A 24233-nucleotide genomic window follows, 5' to 3' on the forward strand; every position below is an offset into this window, starting at 1 on the left:
AAATTTCCCAGACAGGTGATCGCGAGGACAATTCTGCCTACTCCATCTCCTTAAGAGGATTTCAACTCTGTAATAGGTTTTTTCCATGTGTGGGTTACTTCCTGAGATTAGTTAGGCCTTCCTGAGATGTGTCTGGCCTCATAAAAGCTGCAAGTGAATACAACAGCTATTACCTTATGTTAATTTAAGGAAATTATACTCTTCAGGAGACAAAATGCTGCTCAGTTGCTATTTATCTGTGCCAGTTGGGTAAGAAAGGGAGATGATTCATAGCCCAGTCCAGTGGGACCAGTGAAAAGCTTGATTACACCTTGGTTCCAGGCTGTCTCGTGGAGCAAGTACCTTGGCATTTGTGGGTTCCAAAAAGACTGTACTAAGTACTCGTAGTTCGAGATTTACCTTGGGTACTGGCTCTTATGAGAACACACAGGTGTTAGATCAGTTGTGGACAGGATCTTTTCTGTTCATTACCCCAGGGGGATAAAAGATATGGATTCCACTTTAATATGTGACTTGTAGCTCCAAAGAAATCAGATGGAGATGGCTATCTTATGGCAGCTGGTTAAATGGCAGCTATCTAAATACAAATAAAGGGGACACTACAATTCCCAGGGCTACGAGAAAGTTAACAGAGGGAGAGTTCTAGTGCATTAAAATGTCATCCTTTTTGTTTTGTTTTGTTTTTTTGTTTTTTTAAAGATTTATTTATTTATTTGAAAGAGGGAGAGACCACGAACAGGGGGAGGGACAGAGGGAGAAAGAGACTCCCTGCTGAGCGGGGAGCCAGACAAGGGGCTCCATCTCACAACCCTGAGATCAAAAATAAGTCATCCTTATACAATAGCTGCTCCACACATATATTATGGTACAAACCAGTTGGTAATAAAATTTCGACTGGGTTCATTACGCTAAGTTTATAAATCAAGCTTCTGGGCTTAAGCAACAGAGACACTCTTTGTTCTGGGAGGCTGCAAACTGGAAGGTACTTGATAAGAAAGTGCTAGAAAGAGTCCAGCTGTTAGCTATTATCATGCTTCTTTTGAACCTATTATTTAAGACATGTATAGTTACAAAGAGAGTATATGAGGAGATTAAAAACCATGGTTACGTTAACTTAAACCTATCTCAGGGGAACTGCACTCACTTTTCTTTCCGTGCATGCTTCCTGCAGCTTCTCCGCTTCATCTGGCAGGCAGCCTGCCTTTGGAATCCGTACTGCCTCAAGTCACTTTCAGCAGTGTAGGAGGATAGGAGTCATTAAGACAGAATAGATGCTAGGGGCAAGACAGCTAATAATCCACTTGAATGCCAGTCAAGAATATGTGCGGCAGGTGAAACATCCTTACACATAAATATTTTGCTGGAGGTATATAGATAACTACTGTTTCAGAGGGATGTTAATTATCTTTAATAAAATTAAATCTGAAGTCTTCCACCCATATGGAAATCATCTGAGCTTAGAAAAACATATTTGAATACCAACGAGGTGGTACAGAGTATTATATTACAAGGTTTCTTAATTCCCATTTCATTTTTCTAACCACTACTGTAAGCAAAGATAACTATTTCAAGAACTTTTAAGCCAGGTTTGCAAAACTCTGTGTGGCAACCAGGGCAGATCCTCTGAAGGGCCAGCCTCTCATTGGGCAGAGTTTTCTGAGGTAACAAGCCACACTTCTCCCTCCTTCTCTAACAAAAAGCCAAGAGGTACAAATTCCTACTTACGCAACAGGAAAATGACTGATTTGTTCAACTCTTCACCTCACCACATTTAGTCTTGTGCTGCAGTCAAGCCACAGTCTTTCCTTCACCCATGGGAGGTGCTGAGTGTTGGTGGGATGGCTCAGCTTTTGGGGATTCGCTTTCCATATTAGACTACAGCCTGCTGGGCCAGCCATGGAGGGATGGCTCCAGCCTCCTCACGCTCTCTTCTAAAGAATGAACACCTAGAGTTCAGGTAGGTGCCTACGAGCTGCTATTTGTGGGGAATACTTGACTGATTTTCAGTCACAAGTTAGTTCATACAGCACTTCCTTATTTGTGCATATCCAAAAGTGTTCCTTGTGACTGGTAAAGAAGAGAAGCACGTGACTTTCAGAGCATACCATGTAGTATGTGTCTCCTTCTAGGGCAGAGCAGTAGCCAATTTACATGGATGCTTATTTCATGAGGGACTGATGGTTGTAGTTGGGTGGCTTTATTAATACATGGGAAAGGGGGGGAAATGGGGGTGGGACCGGATGTTTTTTCCAGTCTCTTCTGTGATTCATTTAGAATCAGAGAAATAAAGAGATGACAAATTTATCTTTAAAAAAAAAATGTGATCCCTATTTATTCTTTCCCCTTCACCACCCAGAAATACAGTTACATTGTATCACTGAAGTGAGGGCGAGTCTTAGGATTTCTTTTCTTTGGGTCTTCAATGGAGTTTTTACAGTATAGTCTTCCTAGATTATATTTTGCATTCTTTCACATATTTGTGTGTGTGAAGATTACGCTGGGTCAGTAATCAATCATGGTCAACTTACTTAACCTCTCTGTGCCTCAGTTTCCTCAGCTGTAAAATAGAGATAATATCTCTACTTTATAGAATTATTGTGAAGATTAAACGAATTAATATATGTAAAAAGCTCCTTAGATGAGTACTTGGTATACAGCATAGTGTATATTATTATTATTATCATTATCATCATTATCATTATTTTTATTTTTATATTATCATCAAGGCTTCCTGGGTCTTTATCACTTACTTACAGCTTTCCTAGGCATGGGGTAGGGAAGGGGTGAAGCAGGAACACTGAAGTTTAGGAAACATTGTAACCTTTTAAAATCTTATCATCTAATACATACAAAAATGACATATTTTGCACTTCAGGGAACAATATGCTACAATATGTAAATGGGATCAAATGCTGATTTTAGGTGTTGGAGTAATTGAATGAATGAGATTTCATTTCATGCACCTCAGGGAGAAGGCTGAAATGGAGCTGGGCTGAAGAACAGGTAGGATTGAGATAGCTGGAGAAAAGTGAGGGGGCATTCCAGATGAGAACAATGTGCATGAAAGTAGAGGGGCCAGAAAGAGCATGAGATGGTCTTGGAGCAGTGGAGAGACAGAGCTGGCAAGGCAGGTGAGTGGAAGGAAATAAGACTGCATAGAATGGAGCTGTATTATGGAAGTTCTAGAAAGTTCTATCTACTTAGAGGATTCTTCACCTGTTAGGAATGGAAACAGCAGAACTCAAAGTTTCTGAGATAATATTTCCATGGTTTGGGGTTGGAGGCTGAGTCCACAGAGACTAATGAGGAGGTTGCTGCCCCGGCTGCGTTAGTGTGAGCAGATTGGGACTAAGCTGGGGCGTAGCAGAGGGATGAAGAAAAAAGAAAAAGATTGAAGTCACATTTCAAGAAAAAATTAGTAGGAGAGTTAGCAAGACCTATTTTGTCAACTGACTAGATTAAAAAAATTGAAGTAATGGGTAAATCAAAGATTATCACAAATGTTACATCTGTGGGTCTGAGAACTAGAGACCGCACAGAAAAACTTGAGAACCAATTAGGGAGAGAAGCAAAGGAAGAATTTGGGGTTGTATACATTGAGTTTCAGTGATAGTGTGACCTCCAATAATGATAGCTAACATTTATTATTTACTATGTGCCAGGGGCTATATGTTTTATACATAAAACTCATGTAATCCTCATGGAAACTGAGTTAGGTACTATTATTATTCCCACTTCATGAAGGATGAGGGGCTAAATATAACCCCAAAATGTATATAGTTAAACTTAAACCTGAACCATCCGATTTCAGCACTTATGCCAGATCACCACTTTGCTTAGATACTCTTAGGAAGTCAAACTCTGATAAGAAGCAAAGACTGAGATGAACAGGTGGGAGTCATCCATGCAGGGGTGTTCATTGCAGTTATAGGAATGATGACCTTCCTGAGGGAGAAAGCATGCAGATAGGAGAGCAGATGACCAAAAATGAATCCTGGGGGATGCCCCCATGAGAAGTCAACCACGGGGAATGGTGCAGAGCCCCAGGCAGGGTGCATAGATCAGAGAATAGGCTGTAGGCCTGGCCCTGAAAGAATTGGGTTAGGGATAGGGCTGGAGAGGGAAATCAGGGTTAAGAAGAGAAAACTTCATCAGAGACCTGAGGGGGAAGTGACCAAGTTTTGTCAGGGAAATGAGGAAGAAAGAACAGGATGGTCAAATGAAGGGTTTGTATTTCTTTGCTCCTTTTCCCAAAGTAAGAGAGAACTATTCCTCAGGAAGCTAGAGGATAGAGGGAGAATGTGGTGTGGAAAATGCAAGGAATAGGGGCACCTGGGTGGCTCAGTGGGTTAAGCGGCTGCCTTGGGCTCAGGTCATGATCCCAGGGTCCTGGGATCGAGCCCCATATCGGGTTCTCAGCTCAGCGGGGAGCCTGCTTCTCCCTCTCCCACTCCCCCTGCTTGTGTTCCCTCTCTCACTGTCTCTCTGTCAAATAAATAAAATCTTTAAAAAAAAATGCAAGGAACACATGTGGGGAAGGAAAGATCCTGTAGGCGTCATAAAAGGGGAGAATCAATAGCTTTTACTTCAGCGGTGAGGAGAGGGCTATTGGATTGTCAGGTCTCAGGGTTGGAAATGGGCTTTAAAATCTGGTCACTTATCTGGCCCTTGAGATAGATGCATTGCACTGAGGAGGACAAACTTGAATATGCATTTCCCCCCTGAATTTACTTGTTTAGGAAAGAGATACATATGACATCTCCACTTGTATGTCTTGTAGGCATCTCTTAAGTCCAAAATAACCTCTCATTTCTCACCCTTGCATCTGGTCCTTACATCACACCTTGCATCTAATAGTGTCCCCTTCCATCCTTCTAATTGTTGTGGCTAAAAACCTTGGCTTCATCCTTAACTTCTCTGTTTCTCTCACATATGACATCTAATTCAGCAGCAAGTCTTGTGTGATCTGTCTTTGAGATTTATCAATAATCTGCTAATTTCTCACTATCTCCACTCATGCTACCCTACTCTAAGCCACTCATAAGTTTGCCTGGACTAGTGTGGTGCCCCTGCCCCCAACCTCACCTCCTTACAGTCTACCTTCTCATTGAAGCAAGGGTAGTTCTTTAACAACAGCAATTTTATCATGACACTCTGATGTCTAGAAACTTGCAATGGATTTTCATCTGTCTCAGAATAAAATCCAAAGTCCTTGCCGTGGCCTACAAGGTCATCACCTACTATGTCTCCCCAAGCTACCATTGCTCCAGCTTCGCTGGCATTCTTGAACAAGCCAAGGATGTTTTTGTATCATGGCCTTTGCATATGCTTTTCCCTATGCTTCGATTCATTCATTCAACAAGTGTTTCTGGAGTGCCTCCTATGAGCCAGGCACTATTCTAGACAGGTGGGATACATTAGTAAACATGGCGGACAGAGAATCCTGCTTTTGCTGTGCTTCTATTTCCAGCATGTCTGCATCTCTCGCTCCCTCCGCTCAACTGTCACATGATCAGAGAGGCCTTCCCTGACCACCTGGCCTAAGATAGCAATCCCTTCCTACCATCTCATTATTCCATATTCCTTTATCCGGGTTTATTTTCCTTAATGACACCTGTTACCATCTGACTTAAGTCATTATTTCTTTGTCTATTACCTGTCTCTCCCAGTAGGATGCAAGCTCCTTGGCAGGGACTCACATCCTTGGCTTTAGTCTTTGCTGTAGTTTTAGAATAGGGCCTAGCACAAAAACAGTGTTTTCAGATATTTGCTGAATAATTAATGCATATGATTGGTGAGAACTTTTATTTTAGAAACTCATCTTTTCAATTCTGGGAAGATTTCTTGAAAAAAATTTTTTAAATTTCTTACTCTACATTTTTCCCCATTTTCCCTTTTACAAACTGCTATTATAATGTCAGATTTTGGACCTCCTCAACAACTGCTTTTATTGTATTTTATTTCTTTTTATGGATTTTTTCTTTTTGATCTAACTTCCAAGAGGTGGCTTCAGCTTTATTTTCTAACGCCTATATGGCATTTTTAAGATGCTGCTATAATATTTTTAGTTGCTAAGAGTTCTTTCGTGTTGTCCCATTGTTCCTATTATATAGGTATAATCATTTTTACTTACAAGCTGGACTGAATAGGGTCATGCAGAAATCAACTTCATTCTTTCCTGTCTAGATCCCATTTCTGGATGCAATCTTGGTACCCAAACTTTTTCAGTTACTTGTAGATAGGGAAAAAAATGTCCTTGGTTACTTTTAGTCACAAGAACAGCCTCCAGTTGGTAGTTTTTAAAGTTCTCATGTAGTATAAAACTCAGATCCAGTTTCTTTTTCCTTTCCTTCTGCCCCCACTGCCCTGCAACTGTGCCCAGTTGGAGACAGACACATACTTGACTTCTCTACTTGCTTGTTTTACCTTGTCCATCTACTTTTCCCTGTTTTGTAGGTGCTGCTTCTGATCGTTCCAGGGCCAGGCTCAGAAGGAGAGGGGATTAATGAAAAAGACTTTTTGTGGCTTGTGTAGACTGTAATCTGATGACTTCCTCTGAGGTGGCAGGTGCGCAATTGCTGGCTTTTCCCCTTGAGGGATGTTTTGGAGGTGTGCCCACTGAGGACCTCTGACAGCAGCTCCCCTGGTGTGGGTGGGGCTGTACATCAATAGGCACCATGATCCTACCCTCAGCACCTGGACTTCTGACAATCCACCTGCGGGTCACATTTCCCCTCTAGGCAATACTCTGAGGTAGGAGCGAACATGACCCCAGGTGGACTCCCTCTCATCTGTCCAACTTGGCCACAAGGAAACTCAGATGTTTTTGCCCTACTGTGGGCAGAAATGTAGTTTGTTCCTAATGCACCCACCTCTTGTCATTCTGCTATTAAACCAGCAATTCTAGCTGTAATCTCTCACCATTGTGTGTCCCCAGGCAGGAATTAGATAATGGCCTTTCTGTTTCACAGAGTCCAAGGAACATTTGTCAAGATCTCCAAATGTTCCCTGGAAGCTCTTTTCACTCGGCTTGAGTAATGGAAAGTATATTCTTTCCTCTCTCCCAAAAGGCGGGTTCAAGGTATCGTTGTGTAGGTCACAGCATGTACAAAGGATGGGAGAATTAAGGGGTGTAGGCATTAATTTTTTTTCCAGCCAGAGGAAGAAATGAGACTTCCTGATAATGTAGCTCTGTAAGCTGCTGAACCCATGATACCTTGGGCAGCAGAAATGTCTCAGCTCGGCCCCAAAGACGACTTGCATCCCTGACACATCACTTTAGTCCTGAGATCTGTATCTCTTAACCACAGTGTTCTAGAATAGTTGAAACATATGCCTCTGGCTCTCACAGAGACAGGAAATAATATTAAATATTATGACGGATAATCAGTATTTATAGATTTTGAAGGGCCATTAAATAAGAGTTGTTATGATCATAGGTCTCAGACAGACCTGGGTTTTGAGTTTTAGCTCTGCCATCTATTAGCATGTGACCTCAGGCAAGTCATTAAACATCTTAGCATTTTGACTGCCAAAAAATGTTAATAGTAACACTTGTTTCTATTGTCTGTGTGCTGCATTGCCTGATGGTAACTTGGCACCACCAATATTATTCCTATCTAAGGCTGGAAACTACCAGAATATCTGGAACTTCCCAGAATCTCCTTTCCTACATGGTTCTGGGTTGGAATTTGTGAGTGACTTTTAGTTTGTGACTTGCGCAAGACTTGGAAGGCAAAAGTGAAGGGCGACCATTGTTTCTGGGATAATAGTTGCTTAGGCTCATTAGGGCTTCACCGGACACAGAGGCTCACAGCATTCTGTAGCTACTGCAGGATTCTGGGACGTGCCCCATGAGCTGAGTCTCTCCATCCACACTCTAGGACTTCAGACTGAACACATCAGTGACTCTCCACTCCTCTGGCTGCCACCTTCTAGACCTTTACTCCACCAACTCCTCTCATATCTATGTAAGCCATCATTTCTATATGAAGCCCTTTATTCCTATACTATTTACAGTGGCCCTGTTTCCCTAATGAAACCATTCTGATCCAGGATATACAGTCCTAAGACATGTAATGAGTACTCAATAAATATTAGATGAAAATAATAATAATCAGAAAAGGTATTGTTCACAATAAATTGGAGACTAATTAGTAATGTTAAACTGCATGAGTTCCACTGTTTAGGAAAAGCAAAGATGAGGAGTGGTACAAAATGGTACAAAAGGAGACCATTCTTAACACCTAATACCAGGAACTGCTCACATTTCTATAATGTTTGCCAATTCACAAAGTGTTTGCACACATTTCACTGCATTTGGCTGAGGTGAAGCATGTACTGGAAATGGACCCTTGCTTTCTTAACAATAAAAGCCCATGATCAAGAGAACATCACAATTCAAAGAAGAAAGTGGCTTATATTGTAAAGAGAACATTTATTTGAAACATGATTTGTTCCACTGAGTGTTCTTTCATCAGGAGAGAATGGAGTTGCCCTCTGGCTCGTGTGCCCTCCAGGGTTATGGGGTGAGCCTTGGATCCCAAGGAAGAAGTAACAAACCCTAACGGCTGTCCATATAGTGGAAAGTTTAGCTTTCCAATCAATTTACTGAACAAACCCTTTATGACATGGACGCTTGTTATTGTGCTCTATGGTATTCATGTATAAATGGTAGCAGCCAGTTTATAAATGATTGTAATGGGAATTAATTTTAGGGAGTCAATATTTTTTTTTCTCTTCTTGGTTCACTAGTACTGACAATTTTTTTTTTTAATGTGAGTTTGATTTACCTATAGATAAAAAGGCAAGTCCTAGGCCAGTTCCTCAGGTCCAGTGTCTTTTTCTTTTGCTCCTCTCTAAGATAGGGGTTCCTGTGCTCCTCTCTAGCTCTAATTCCCACACTTTGCCTGTGAAATTCATAAGCAGAATGTCCTGCTGGCCCCTGCATCTGGCTTTCCTGTCTGCCTGGCACCAACACAGGCAGAATCTCCGGAAGCACAAGGCTGTGGGTGGCCTGATGCAGGAGCAAAGCGAACCACGACATGGTAAGGTAGAGCAGACAGTCTAGGGAAGGGACAGGGCACCATGAGATCCAGGTCCGGTGTTTTGTCTCTAGGCATTCTGAACCAGAACTCAGGGCACCAGGGCTGACAGGTACCCTCCTTCACTCTTGAAGGTTTGGGGACTCACGCTCTAATAGCTATATTGAGACTGGCTCCCCATGGGAACAGAGATATTTTCGCCTCTGGCTCCAAATGCATGTTTTTGTTTTTTGTTTTGTTTAGTTAGTAGGAACATGCTTACAGTGATGCATTTGTCCGTGTCCCACTTCAGGGAAGGATCGTTGCGGCTGTTACTGTCTGTGCCCTGTGCTGTTACCTCTGCTGCAGGGAACCACCTTCCCCAAGGCTGTGCCCTTCCTAAGGCCCAGCACAGGACAGGGCTGACAGGCCCTTTCAGTTGTGGACTCCGCATGGGGTTAGCTGAAGTTGTTGTCAGGCCTGCCTTGAAGCCTGACTTCTTCTACGCCATCCTGCTGCTGTGCGCTCCCTTTCACAAGTGTTGGTCCTAAGAGGCCTCACTAATAAACATTCAGCACATTCAACTTCAGCTTGGGGTCTGTTTCCCACAGAGCCCAACCTGCAACAGACTCTGTTCTCCCTATCACCAATATTTGTTGACATCTCTATTTTGCAGTTGTCTCCTCTGCCATTCTCTCTGACCTCACCAATTTATATCAGTTTTATTCATTTACTGTCATTTTATAGCATTTTTAGAGGGAATGGAGATACATGCATATGTATAACCCACCAGAGTTAAACTGCAGAGAACATAATTTATTCAGCCATTTAAAGCAGAGAGGGTATTTCCAGAGTATTCAGTGTTGAGGCAGATTTATTGTACTAACAGCCCCACGTTTTCTTTCCTCCTTTACAATTTGTCTTTGTAACTCCTCCCATCAAGGGATTGAGTCTATTTCCCTACGTCCTGAATCCAGGCTGCCCTTTTGGCTTGTTTTGGCCAATGGAATGCAGCAGAAGTGATGGTATGCTGTTTCTAAACCTAATCCTCAAAAGACCTTGCACACTTTGCTCTCCTGCTTGGTACCTTCCTCTCCCATGAGAATAATCCAGGCTGGCCTGTTGGAAGGTGAAGGAGCAGTGAGAGTTGTCCTAGCGGAGGTCATCTGAGACCAGCCAGCTTCTAAAGTCCCCATCAGTTGACCACAAATACTTGAGCAAGCTCAGTGAGGTCAGCCAAGCTCAACTTAGACTCCTAGCACTGGCTAGCTGACCCACAGATTCATGAGCAATATAAATGGTTATTGTTTCAAGCCACCACATTTGGGGGGGGGGATGTTTGTTATACAGCATTATTGTGGTAATAGATGACTGGCACAAAGTGGCTTACAGAATCCTTGGGAAGGCAGAAGAAGTAAATTCTAGGGCCACATCACAGAATAGACTCACTAATGCCAGGAGTTGTCGAACCAGGAAATTCCTGGCTAAGTTAATAAACCACTGCTGTAAACCCTGGCTCCGGAACTCTGTCACTGCTGCGGTGATCAGGCAGCTGCTGCTGGAGCTGCCCGATCAGAACCACGCTCCTGCCACTCCAGCCATGACTTACACCATCACAACAGGTTCCTGTGCTTTGCCTTTCTCCCACCTAATTCAGTTTATGCAAGTGCTTCTCATCAGCAAAGTGTAAGTTATACCTGACATTCAGCTGCGAAGGGGCCTAGTGTCAAAGGGACTTTCAACTTTCTAATTTCCGTAGTACGTGAGAAGGTTGGAGTGGATTTGCAGTGTCAGCCTCAGTATCTGCCACAGCTCTGATGAACTTAAATGAGCATGATTCCTAAACCTTATTCTGTAAGTTGTGCTCAGTGATATTGGAACCATTTCTTTAAACTCATATGTGCAGTATTTTACAATTGGGTATATCATTCTCTGTAGGGTCGAACATTATTAATTCAATTACCGGAAGTTGAGAGACTGAAGGATGAACAACATAGTACTAAGATTTTATGAACTCATTGTTCCAGCAAAACCCAAATGAATAAGTTTTAAAGGGAACCAACAATGATAAGTCACTAAGGAGAGGAAAACTGATTTGTGTTTTGAAAAATTCTTACTCCCTTTTTGATATCTGATATAACATTACTAATAGAACAGTGATTTCAGAAGGAATAGTAACAGGCATTTGGTCTTGACCTTAAGTTCTTAAGGTGCCTATACACTATGTGATAAAAGAATATTTCAAAATTTATTTTGGTGTAGGGTATGGATTTAGAAGGTTCTTAGGAAGACAGTGTCCTCTGACCTGACCTTAAGACATGACGTCTGATTTTAAGTGGTCAGAGAATTAATGCTTCCCAATCTACAGAGTTAGAAATTCTAGAAAAACCTGTGTCCCTGTGGATACTTTGATACAGATGGTGATTTAAGACAATAATCACTGAAGAAAAGGGAAGGCAATTTTTAGATCACAGAATCATCAACAGTGAAGGCATTAAAGTGAAAAGAATTTTGTGCCTTCGTATTTTGTTCCCTGTGTCTTGTTCAGCAGAGGCACAACATATTATTAGGGTATGTGAGGCTTGCAGTGGCTTATGCCTTACTAAGAATCACTTTCTTTATTCAGTCATGGCCTCATAAGGTTAGGTGTCCCTCGAGCTCACCAAAAAAAAAAAAAAAAAGTACATGTTGTCAAGAGAACCTGGAGTCCCTCCCAAAGGTGCCCCATTGATTCAAAAGCCAGACACTTCTTTGTCAACAAAGGCATCCCATGGCGAAAAGTCTGGAGGATAAATTGCTCCTGGCTCATTGGTGAGTCTTAATCACACACCCTGTTTATTTGATTCTTAGTGACACTAATGTGAAGTATAAGCAATTTTGCTTCTGAGACAGAATCCATTGATTTAATTTTGTCATTTTTCTTTTCAGTTGTGCAATCAGAAATTCATTCATGTGAGGAAAAAGCAGTTAAAACTGATGGAAAAATGCCAAAGAAAGCGGCTGTCAGACTGATTGCTTTTTGGCAGAGACTGAGATCAAGATTTACCAAGGAAAGCCCATGTAAATATGACCCAAGAGGAAGTGACAGAGCTCAAGAGCATTACTAAGCCTCGAAACTGGAATTTCAGTTACCTTGCAAGGTATCTGAGAAAAAAAATTACATATATGCAAACACAGTGTGGATGAATCACTGCGCTGATGGAATGGTGGTTACTAAAACAACATTACTCTGATTTCTGAAGCAACGAGAGAAAAAAGACAACAGAGAGCAAGTAACTTACCTTTTTGGGACCCAATCTTGAGCAAATGTTAGTTCTGCCCTGGATTCAGCTACCTAGGGCAGAACAAAAGGGAAAGTGAAAGGTCCTCTAGATCAGGTGTTTCCCAGGATGTAACTTAAAAGCAGCTGTCTTACCTGTCTGTTCTTTAGTCTCCAGTCTTGGCTCAAACTTTCTGGCACTGGATTTAAAAGCATCTTCAGAATACCTGAGTGCTCACTTTTAGCCCCTTCCTTGAATCATTCTTTCTATCCTTTCCTGAGCTCTTTGTGTATGCGTCTGTTCCCTCATTTGACTGTAATCAGATTGGAAGGCAGGCGCTGTGTCTTACTCATCTTTGTATTTTCTTTCCTCAACCCTTTTGTATAACAGTGTTCTGCTTATATGTAATACATTTTTGTTTGTAAAATAAAAATATGGTTAGAGGCACATACAGATTCAACACAAACATAAATTCGAATACAAGTACAAATTCTCCAATGTTTCAATTGCTGCCAAGAAAATGATGGGAGATTGTTAGATTTGTGAAGTGATTGACTTCCTGTTTTTAATAGAATAGGTACCATATTTATATTTTAAGTGCAAATAAAAGTTGTTTTTAAAGGATTTTGATATGCCTTTGTCTCTAAAAGAAGCAACAGACTTATTGCAATATATGCAAATCAAAGTGAATCTAGAAAGGGTTAATGGACTGATTTTATGTAAAGAGAATAGCCATAGTAACTACCAATACCTTAAAGTTTCCATGTATTTATAAGTAAGTTGAATGAAATGTTCTTCATCTTCATAGCTGCTGCTAATAGAGTTAGACTCATGAGTGAGGGAACAAGTGCCTGTGAATGATGCTATTATATAACATCATTTTTTCTTTCTTTGTCTTTCTTTTATCCCAACTGATGGTATACTATACACATGTCTATAGTTTGCTTTTTTTTTTTTTTTAACTCCTTCCATGTTAGCTCATTAAAAAATGCTTCTTTCTTTTTAAGGGTTGGATGGGTGGAAGTTAACAAGTTACAGTCTCTCACTTCCAATTTTACCTTTTGGGCTCTGCAGACCCTTTGGACCCTGCTAACTAACTAACACTAGAGACCAGAATGCTTGCTTTCACTCACTATTTGCTCTCAGCAGCACCTTAATGATGACCTTTTCTTCCATGGCAGCAGCTGGTCGCCAACTTTTCCTTTTCTTCCTTCCTTCCTTCTTTTCTTCCTTCCTTCCTTTCTCTTTTCTTTCTTCCTTTTTCTTTCTTTCTCTTTCCTTCCTTCCTTCCTTCCTTCCTTCCTTCCTTCCTTCCTTCCTTCCTTCCTTCCTTCCTTTCTTCCTGTCATTCCCAGAGGCAGCCTCACTTTGTTCCCTAAGAAGGGCAGTGACCCTTCTCAGAGGTCTGGCCAATTCCCTGAAGCTTCTAGGGTAAGCCTCTGTGTTCCAGTAACATCAACATTTTCCTCTGCTCTTCTAACCTCAGGGGTATGAGCTGCTTTCTAGAATTACTATCCTCAGTTTCTCCTTTTAGTTTTTCTAAGTTCTCCAATAACTCATTAACCAACAGTTTATAGTAAGCTTTCTTTCTTGAAATGCCTCTAGTAGTTTCTGTTTTCGCAGCCAGACCCTGATGGATGTAATATTTGACACCTGAAGTGGGTCTGACCCAGCTGGATCTGCTGGGTTGGAAGTCCCAAGGAGCAGAGCAGCCTGCACTGTCACCTGGACCTGCTGCATAGCCTGTTCTTGCTCTGGGCCCTGGAGCAACCATAATATATTTAACTAGGATGGACATTTAAATTGTTTCCAATTTTTGTTACTCTAAACAATGCAGTAAACAACCTTAAATATTTTTCACATATGGGCAAGTATATTTGTAAGATAAAGTTATAAAAGTAGAATCGCTGGGTCAAAAGGATTGCCAAATTGTCCTTCATAGAGGTGGTACTAATTTAATCTCTCACAGGTAATAAAGAGAAATCTAATTGCATGAGAAATAGAGAAATCAACAAAGGGAAGAGGGAGGCAGGTATGACACCCTTGTCCTAGTAAGAGAGCCTTGGTCGGTGGAAGAGAGAAGCACGTCTAGAATAGAAGGTCATAGATTGACACAGAATGAAACCTATCACTTGAGGATTACTTTCTGGCTCAGACTCCATGGAATTCCCTTTGGAGAGAAGGAAGGCTAAAATACAAATGGAAAAGCCCTCTAAGACACTTTGATACTCACTTAATAGAGGGTAACACAAAAATGGGAGAGAGGTGCCTTGTCACAGATCACCAGCAGGGTGGGGCAGTCTGAGGAGGCTTCATGCTGTGCCCAGTGGAGACTCAGTACTCAGCAAATGTGGCTGTGGTGGCCAGCAGCAAGAGTGACACATACAGACGTGTGGCTATTGGAATTTGAGGCAGTGTTGCCCAGCATACCATATGTGCTAGGTGTAAGCACATGTGAAACACCTCCTAGGGACTCCCCAAAACTCTTGGGTGGAACACTGCAGGTACTGGGTCTGTTTCCTGTGGTAGTAGAGAGCGTAAAGGCTGGTAAAACACAGGCTACAAACTCTCATTTACTAAGGTTGTCCCTTTTTTTTCATTTCCACGTCTTTGCCTCATTAGCTTGAGTGGGCTTTCTTTTAAAAATAACAAAATAAAGTACTCTTCTTCGAATCCTTATAACCCATCTCAGCAAACCCAGGTTATGACTCAGTTATTTTTACCCTCTGCTGTTCTTGTCATTTATTCCCTGCTCAGTAGAGCTCTACTGCAGTTATCATGGCCCTTGTTTAGCAGACAGGCTACGTTCTACATGCTTGCTTTTGCTGATTTCACCTCAGCATTATGTGGTAACAAAATTGTGTATACAACCAGAGTTGTGTTTTTCCTACTCTGTAAGATCTGGGCTGTTTTCCTGCAAAGGACCTTTGTTTTATGTTCCACCGTGTCTTGTTTGTGCCATTCTTAATTTACACGACAGAGATGCTGTCATCACCAATTAACATTTATCAAGGGCCCCCTGGATGCATGGCCACATAGGGGCTAATTTAATATTCTCTTTGTTTCAGATATCAGGTGCCTCCTTCAAATGAATTTTTAAGTATCTCCGTGATGATGAAGAAGAACAGAGACATCAATTAGGATTCAGGAACACAAGGCTTTGCAGAAAATGCTTAGGGCATCAAGGACTGCTATTAATATTTGAAAGTTTAAAAGAGGGCATACTTTTCTTCAGTCAACAAATGACAAAAGTAAAGGCACTGTTTTCATTGTTCCTGAAAGAAGCCTGGCAGCATTCCATTCAGACATCTGCCCTTTGATGGTCCCGTTTTCCTCTTTACTTATTTCAGTCCTTCTAATCTTCAAGGCTGAGTCTGAATATTTCTTCCTGAGGCTTCTTCTAATCATCTCTGCCCTTAAGGACAACTCCCTCCTCCAACTCCTATAGCCCTTATTATTATACCTATCATTTGAAAATTTAGTACATGAAACATTATACTGTTATTGAATAAATAGATGTTCATTCTCTGCGAGTATATTAGACAACTGTCTGGACAATTTATTTCTTTCCCATTCTCAGAGTCAGCACAGTGTTCTGTCAATGGTAGAATCTGGAGAAATAGTTATTGATGATGATGGCAACAGTCTATTAAAATCAGATGGAATTTTATTTTTTAAAATGAGTGAGAGGAGAGACAACGCTGAAGCTTTGGAAGTTGACACAAGCATCATTCACGTTTTCTAACATAAGAGCTCTATGTGCATGTTTTTTGGTGGGGGCGGGGTAGTGGGAGAACTGGGCGCAAGAACATCACTGGACGTAAGCAGTTTCTCTTTCAAGAGTTACTAAAAAAAATTTTTTGGCCTGCCTAAGCAATATTTATTTTTTGCCGACCCTTTTGATGTGCCAGTGAGTAGTGTAACATGGCTGTCAGAAGAACGGGTATTCAGGAGAATAGACCTGAACATTTTCATATCAGAAAAAGAAACATTTCGGTTTCGTCACAGATCTGGAATTAAGAACACACCTTCATGTTTTATGACGTCACGAACTCGGCCCAGCGAGGCCGGCGACACACGAATCCCACCAGCCGGTAGACCCATTGTCACACAAAACCCGCAATACCCGGAGCGGCGGAGCTCTCCCCAGGACGAAGCTCCCGCTGGTGGGCCCCACCCACCCCGGTTCCGGGAGCCTTATTGGCCAGTCTTCCGCCCGCCATTTCTGTTAGTCCCCGGGATTTGTCACGGGAGGCGGGCGTCTCTCTTTCGGGCACTGATTGGTCGGATCTTAACGACCACAAGAAGTTCTCCGAGTCTCTATTGGTTCTTAGGCCTCAGAGTGGGCGGGGAAAGGCCGAGCGACGGCGCTCAAGGAGGAAAGCCCGGAGTGCGCCGGCGCGTAGTCGGGGACGCCAGGCCGAGGATTTTGCTAGGGAACCGACTGTTGTCGCCCCGCCCCCTCGGGGCTTTTTGTCCCGTTAACTGTCGGAGTGGCGGGGGCTCCAGCACCGGGCGACATGCCGGTGCGCTTCAAGGTGAGGCCGTGGTCTCCGGATCTGAAGGCTGCTGGGGGAAGTCGTGGTGGGGCGGGTGCGGGGCGCGGGGGCCTCGCTGGCTTTCTGCGCGGCGCTCCTGGGCCCCGCAGAGCCTGCCAGCTCCCGAGCTTGCCAGTCACGATCCTGGAGGATGCTTGGCTCCTCCACCTAGCTCCCTCTCCGCTCACACACACTTCCAAGTTGCAGTGTGGGAGCGTTGGATGGTGTTGAGAGAGACTGATTTTGGAGGACACGGGAGTGGAGATGGAAGGAGGGCACTTTGTAATGAGATCTCAAGTGGCTTCAGATTGGGACACCTGTGGCCCCATCTCACAGCTTATCCTTTAACCCCCGCCCCCTGCCTACCCTTTAAAACTTTAAAGTGCCGGTGTCTTTTAAAGGATTGAGAAATGGGACCTTGACAATGTAAAGATAGGGTGTAAGAAATACACATTGTTCATAGTTGTGCATAAGTTTCAGGTAGGTGGTAGCTGTCAGGCACCCACCAGTGTAACAGTTGGCCACAGCATTTCGCAAACCCTGTTTTATTCTTTTAACTTAAGGGCTTGTATCCAGAATGGGAGGGGAATTTTTCTTTGGTTGACTTTCCAAAATTTTGAAAGGTACAAGGCATCATACTCAATTGAGAACTTAATTAGGATAATTATATGATGAGGATTTGGATTGTCACCTGTTATCAGACAAGAGCCCAGGCTTTGGACTCAGACATCCAGCAAAAAGATGACTGCTCAGAGCCTCAGATTCCTGCTAGCATCTGCCTCAGGTGGTTGTGAGGATTAAAGGATAGAATACGTGTGAACTGCTTAGCATTGGGCTGGATAAACGGTAGCTGTTATCAAGGAGTTCTTCTGTGTTTACCAATCTCAAGACTTTCAACTCTGTAGTGGTTCAGAAATTATTTTTACTGATGTCTTCTTTAAAGCAACGTTCATTAATTGCATTGTACTCAAATTGTCTTTTGTATTACAGGGGCTGAGTGAATACCAGAGAAACTTTCTGTGGAAAAAGTCCTATTTGTCAGAGTCCTATAATCCCTCAGTGGGGAGAAGGTACCCATGGGCTGGACTTAGATCAGATCAATTAGGTAAGTTGAACAAACTAATAGTCATGATAGCTTAAATAAACCTTGGGGTTAAGTTTGCAAAATGCTTAAAAATTGTGAAGCTTTGTTCAGTTGGCCACGTTGCCTTACCCATTCGTTTAACAAATATTTATTGAGGGCTTCCTATAGGCCACGACTATTCCCAGCTTCTAGGGAGATAGCCTTGAATCAGACAAAGACTCTAACTGTAGGGAAAAGCAGTAAACAAGTAACTCAGTAAATAAACCAGGCGATTTCAGGTTGTTATAGGGTAGCCTATAGATAACTTGGGGGAGGGCTGCATTGGAGGGAATACACTTTAGCTTCAGTGGTCAAAAAAGGCCTTTCTGAGGAGATGATATTTGAGCTGACACGTGAAAGCTGAGAGCAGACAAACCTGGGAAGGTGTACTCCCAAGGTCTTGAGAAAGGGAAACTTAGATTAAGTAGCTTGCCGAAACTTCATAGTAAGTGGCAAAACCATGATTTGAAATCAAGTCTTTTTTAGTGGAAAGCCTATGAGTTTGGAGGCTATATTTTTGTCATCACACGTGTTTCCTCCTGGTATCCCAGGGAAGTCAGAGCCCTGGGCAAAGGTTTCCCAGAGCATGGTAAACGGGAAAATAAACAGACTGACTTTATTCTACCTGCCTGTTTCATTCTCCCTTGCTAGAATATAAGATCTCTAAGCAAGGGCTCTATCTTCCTGCCTAGTAGATGACACACAGCCTTGACACACTCAAGTCCTTATTAAAACTAGTGTTTGCATAAATGAAGAAAAGTGACTTTGAATGCACATTAGCTGCATGACCTTGGGCAAATTTGGCCTGTTTTGCCAAGTGGGGTTTAGGAAGCCCATTGCACAAGATTGCTGGGAGGGATTAAATGAGATATTGCCTGTTAAGCGCCAGATGCATATATACAGATGAGAGCTTGGGGTCCCACATCTGAGAGTGCTTGAAGTGTGATATATATATGTCCCCCAAATATTAGATATTTGAAACCAGGAGAAAAAAAGACATAATGGGAAATAATCATCATTTTCCTAAGCCTAGGAAATTAGTAAAATGAGAAGAGTGTTTCCAGGATTAGATTTGGAGAACAAAAAGAAGAGTGGGCTAGAGTGGGTGGCTCTGGGTTCCTCTGAAGCATCAGGATCCTTTACCCAGAGCCTGACTTCAAACACTGGATGTCCCTGCTTCTTGGACAAGGTGGTGCTCAGAATCCTCCAAATGACTCAAAATTCTACAAATTTGAGGCTCCATTAGAGTAATCCAAAGTAAATCTTAAAGTGTAGATATCCCACTGATGGGCTATTATGACACTGGGGAATTGGTTAACCAGATTGTTGCCCCCATAACATTTTAGCTTAGATCAGCAAATTTGGAGTGTGGTACATTATGAAGGCAGGAACGGTCTAGGGGAGGTATGTTAATGGGGAATATTAAGTAAAGGGGAAGGGCAGAGTGAGAACTCCAGGATGTTCAGAAAGGGAGGTGGGAGACCAGCAAGGAATAACAACAGTTTTACCTAGGATCGGCTGGACGTTCTGTTAATGTAGTGTATTTTTTCCCCTTAGTGTATTTTTGCTGATGCTGCAAGAGAAGGGCAGACCATTTGAGAATCTTCCCCTTTCATTTTGCTATTCTACCAGAAGCCTCTCTCTGTGTTAAAGCAGAGGGAAGTCTAGGGCAATGGTCTTCAAACTTTTTTGCTTTCATATCCCTTAAGAGAGTTTAGAAAGTCTTTATATCCTTTCATATTTTTAAGTAGATTTTTAATGTTTTTAATCATAAGTGTAACAAATAGTTTCAAAGGATATGATTTCTGGCATATTGAATATTGTGCATATGTTTTACATATGTTTTGTTAAAACTTTGGAGCTGCCAGTGTAGCTCATTCAATTTTTGGTAAATGTTCATCATATAATTGGTAAAGTCAGTCCTCATTGGCAAACTAATCAGGCAAATTAGAATTCTTTTCTTTGAGGGGCGCTTGAGTGGCTCAGTTGGTTAAGCGACTGCCTTCAGCTAAGGTCATGATCCTGGAGTCCTGGGATCGAGCCCCGCCTTGGGCTCCCTGCTCAGTGGGGAGTCTGCTTCTCCTTCTGACCCTCTCCCCTCTCATGCTCTCTCTCACTCTCTCTCCCAAATAAATAAATAAAATCTTTAAAAAAAAAAGAATTATTTTCTTTGAGAAAAAAGTCTAACTTTGTTTTTCAATTCCTATAAATGTGTTAACATATGTTAATATCTATTCATTTCACGTGACAACCCTTACTCCTGAATTTTAATTCTAAGATAGGTAGGTGGGAAAGGTGTGGACCTGGATGAAATAAGGCACTGTTTCTTTGTTATTTGTAGTCTCTGCCTTCTTTGCTTTGCTGTCAGATATTCTCAGTAGTTACACTTCCTTAAATTGTCTCTTTGTTTATCCTCCACACCTAGGAGAATTTTTTGTTCCTTGGGGCTGGCTGAGAGGTGTGTCTTTTGCAACGTGGGAAAGGGGGGGATGGGAATGAAGACTGAAGATGGCAGGTGCAGCTCTCAGGCAGACCAATGTTGGGAAACAGTGCATATAGAGTTAGGATCTGCAAAATGATTCCTTAAGTGGCCCATTTCTGCTTATCCCCCAGAATGTCTCCATTTGCCTCCAGACACATGCATGCACCCAGTTTGAAGGCCACTAGACTAGGGAAGTGTTGTAAGAGTGGGGACCCTGGGTTCAATGGCCAAAACATCTGTCACAGAGGCTAAAGAACTGTGGGTTTTTATGTCATGCCAGATTTTTGGTTCACCTTCCCTCTCCTTCCCTCTAGTCTTACTCTTTCTTCCCCACCCTGCACAGCCTTCTATTTAAAGAATGGCCCCAAACTAGGACAGTATCTCGGTGGCTGTCATTCCAAAGAGCTCCTCTTACTTGGGTAGAAGGTTAAGTTTTTTGGACATTTGCTTGCCAGACAGAAATATAGAGAACTAGTATCTTAGCTTCTGTTAAAAGGGTTCATTCTCTTTAATTCTCAGGAAATCAAGGCAAATGTAGAACCAAGATCCAGCATAATGACATCTCATCCCTTCTCTTCTTGGTCTACTGTGCATAAGAGAAGCTTTGTGAAAAGTTCCAAATTTTGACAATACTAGGGCCCATTGTTCTGTTAAGTAGCACAGGAAAGTAATTGAAACGGAGGCAACACGTCCTGCGTCGCTTGGCAGGCCTGTCACGTTGCGATTCTGGTGACTTATGTTAGGATGACTCGAACACTGTGATCCCAATTTTTAATTTTTTCCATGTCAAACTTTCAGTACTTTTTTTTAAAAGCAAAGTTAAAGATTTTATGTTGACAAACTATACCTATTTTTTTCTGTATCCTGCAACTTGAAGGACATTGTATCTCACCTGAATTTTCAATTCCATTTTTTCTCTCATAAATGTTATGAAAAATTGTCTTTGTAACCTTATACTTCAGTAGCTGCAATTTTTTTACACTATATTTTGTAGGAATCACAAGAGAGCCAAGTTTTATTTCAAAAAGAAGAGTCCCTTATCATGACGCACAGATTTCAAAATCTCTTGAGTGGAATGGAGCGATCTCAGAGAACAATGTGGTTGTATCCCCAAAACCTGAAGCCCCAGAAATAACAGAATCACAGGAGGCAGAACAAAAAGATGATGTTAACCAAGAAAATGTTCTTGCACTAGAAGCCTCCAGGGTTCCCAAAAGAACCAGATCTCACTCTACAGACTCCAGAGCTGAAGGGGCTTCAGATATTGTGGAAAATGATGCGGATATAATAGCAGACCATATACCAGTTAATGAAAATGAGGACCTGCAGCATTCTACCAAGCTGCATTCAGAAAATGTAGATAACGGGGTAGGTATATTCACTGTATTTCTTTTGGAAAGCATAGCATTCTTTGTAAATTTCATCATCATTTCAGTAATACTACATTTTGTGCCTAAAAATTTTCCATTGTTGTTTTCTTATCTAATGTCTTATAGAATAGTTTCGGAGACTGTTGACTTTAGCTTTTGGGAATTCTATTCTTAAGAGTTGCCATTTTGTACTGGTTATACTAAGATATCTCTTCATTGGATGGACAGCCTGCCTCTGGATTTTATTCATCTTGTATCAGCACCACAGTCCTAAGGGAGAGATCAAATTGAGACAGAGAGGGAGAGTAGTAGGCCATTACCTCTGGCAGGGCTGGTGAGCTGACTTCTACCTAGGCCCTTTTCAATTTCTTATTGTGTCAACAAACAGAATCACAATTGACAAAATGCAAAAGGCAAGGCAGTTCTGGCTGGATCTCAAAGATCTTGGAGTTCTGCTCTCTTATGTCACACCTGGCCAGTGGAAGGTCTCTGCAAGCACATAAGCTTAGGCTGCAGGGACCTGTGCAGACATCTCTCTGCCTCGCATGTTTTTCTTCAGTCCACTGCTTCTGCATTTCTTGTCCACCAGAACCACGGAGAGGCATTCAGAAGTGAAGAATCCGTGGCTTGTTGCGAAAACCAAGGGGGCACGGTAGAATCAAGGAAGGTGATATGTAAGTGGTGGGCAGGGGAAGGGTGTCCCAGAAGCAATGTGTGGATAAGGTGAGGTGCTGCTGTTTCTTGGTAATAGATCTAATTATGAGTAATTGGTAGGAAGGCACTGAAAGATGCTGTCTTTTTCTGGAATACACAGAAATGAAGAAATAAAATTCCTTGACAGTATTAAGATAAGAAATTTTAAATGGTTGGACAGTTTAAAAGGGAGATTATCACCAATTGAAAAAAGTTTGCTGTACTACAATGTGCATGTAGATAACAATACTGTATACTTAAAAATTTGTTAAGAGGGTGGATTTCATGTTACATGTATTTTTTGTTGTTGTTCTTGTTTTTGTTGTTTTTTTACCCAAGTACAAGAAGTTTGAATAGCAACTTTTAATGACTCTGGGTGGGATTTTTCTTTCCCTAACAGTTGGATAGAGTTCTTCGGAAGAGAGCAGGATTGACTGTTGTTCCTTCACGTGATATCTTGAGGAATTCTGAATATCAAAGGCAGTTTGTTTGGAAGACCCCTAAAGAAACTGCTCCAGTTTTTGCAGCCAATCAGGTAGTTTAATGGATGTAATACATTTTTAAGTATTATCGTCTGATCTAGTGATGCAGATTTACACAGAACTAAGAGCTAAATTAGGTACTTAAGTAGGCCTGGAGGTAGGTTTTAGAAAAGTAAAAATGAGATTTTTGCTAAAATCATTCTATTACTTATGATTTATAGTAGTAATGTGATACTGTCCTAGGCTACTGATGATCATTGTTGCCAGATCCATGACATACACTAAATATGAGACAGGGTAATGAAACTTGATGCCTGGTAAGTTTCTGCATGCTGAGTTTTTTTTATTTAATAAAAAAATTATTAAATTGGTTTTAATCTATAACATTGTGTTCATTGACTAATACGTTGCATGTTTTCTGTCTTGCAAGAAAGGCATAACTGCTTTGAATATTTTAATAAATACAAAATACGTTAAAAGTAGCACAAGATACATAAGCTTGTTTTTATATCAAATGAGCAGTAATAGGAATTGTCAGTTTAACTATATTTATAAAATTCAGAAGCTATGATAACTAAATGTGATACTAGATTTCAGTGTACCCGTACACAGTTTTTGGTACCGGACAACCATTACTAATAAATACTCTGTTGTTTTACTACCATCATCATCTAGACAGTTCTTAGGCTCTTAACTCTCATTTTTGTTCTTAACCATACTTCTAGGCCCAGGTAAGGAAATACCTCATTTAGAATATCTGCAGAGGCCCATGATAGCTTAGACTTTTCTTTCTCACGATCTTGGCATTTTTCTTTATAAACAAACATTCCCCTTCATACACCCTCACATTCATTTTCTCTTCTATGTCAACATTCACTTGTAACCTATATACCCCTGAGGACTGAGAGGGTAGATTCAACAAGACAATAATATTAGTCATCTTACACTAAGATAATAATACCCGTGATCCTATAAATTGTGGCGGCTTTGGGCTTGCTTACTTGTTACTCAGTTTTGTAAAAAACTGAAATTTGTATAACATTTTAGGAACATATAAAATAGCATAAGTGATGTTTGTACTCTTTGTGAATCTAGTCAATAGGAACAGTACTTCTTTTGCTGGCTCACAAGTGTCCTTGAATAGTAAGTGTACCTACAAAATTACTTACTGCCTGAAAATTATAATTGTTCAGTTTTTGTAGAGCATTTCACCTTTCAACCTTTAAAGCTGATTCAAATCAAAGCCCCACTGACCGCTTTTA

General features: G+C 41.5%; 1 protein-coding gene and 2 long non-coding RNA genes across 6 annotated transcripts in view; 2 read left to right on the forward strand and 1 right to left on the reverse strand.

The window, feature by feature from the left end:
- Positions 1–16448, reverse strand: part of LOC135364329 (uncharacterized) — a 119824-nt gene extending 103376 nt beyond the window's left edge. The window contains exons 1-2 of the long non-coding RNA XR_010411207.1: positions 16312–16448; positions 12305–12357 (exon numbers count right to left, since the gene is read on the reverse strand). This is a non-coding gene — a long non-coding RNA (uncharacterized LOC135364329). The remainder of the gene's footprint in view (positions 1–12304; positions 12358–16311) is intronic.
- LOC123843529 (uncharacterized) lies at positions 1815–15811 on the forward strand. Its single transcript, XR_006790604.2, has 3 exons — positions 1815–1957; positions 11952–12163; positions 15352–15811. It is a non-coding gene; the product is annotated as an uncharacterized LOC123843529 (long non-coding RNA).
- A 216-nt stretch (positions 16449–16664) lies between the features above and the next one.
- Positions 16665–24233, forward strand: part of MDM1 (Mdm1 nuclear protein) — a 33065-nt gene continuing 25496 nt past the window's right edge. For all 4 annotated transcript variants that reach the window (XM_045873014.3, XM_064590924.1, XM_045873016.3 and 1 more), the window contains exons 1-4: positions 16665–16821; positions 17812–17926; positions 21421–21794; positions 22890–23024. In XM_045873014.3, coding sequence (XP_045728970.1) covers positions 16804–16821; positions 17812–17926; positions 21421–21794; positions 22890–23024 — 642 coding nt within the window. In that variant the 5' untranslated portion in view covers positions 16665–16803. The remainder of the gene's footprint in view (positions 16822–17811; positions 17927–21420; positions 21795–22889; positions 23025–24233) is intronic.

Source organism: Mirounga angustirostris, unplaced genomic scaffold, assembly GCF_029215605.1.
Source record: "Mirounga angustirostris isolate CCGP_5_RB_7025 unplaced genomic scaffold, mMirAng1.0.hap1 SCAF_5, whole genome shotgun sequence".
NCBI lineage: Eukaryota > Metazoa > Chordata > Mammalia > Carnivora > Phocidae > Mirounga > Mirounga angustirostris.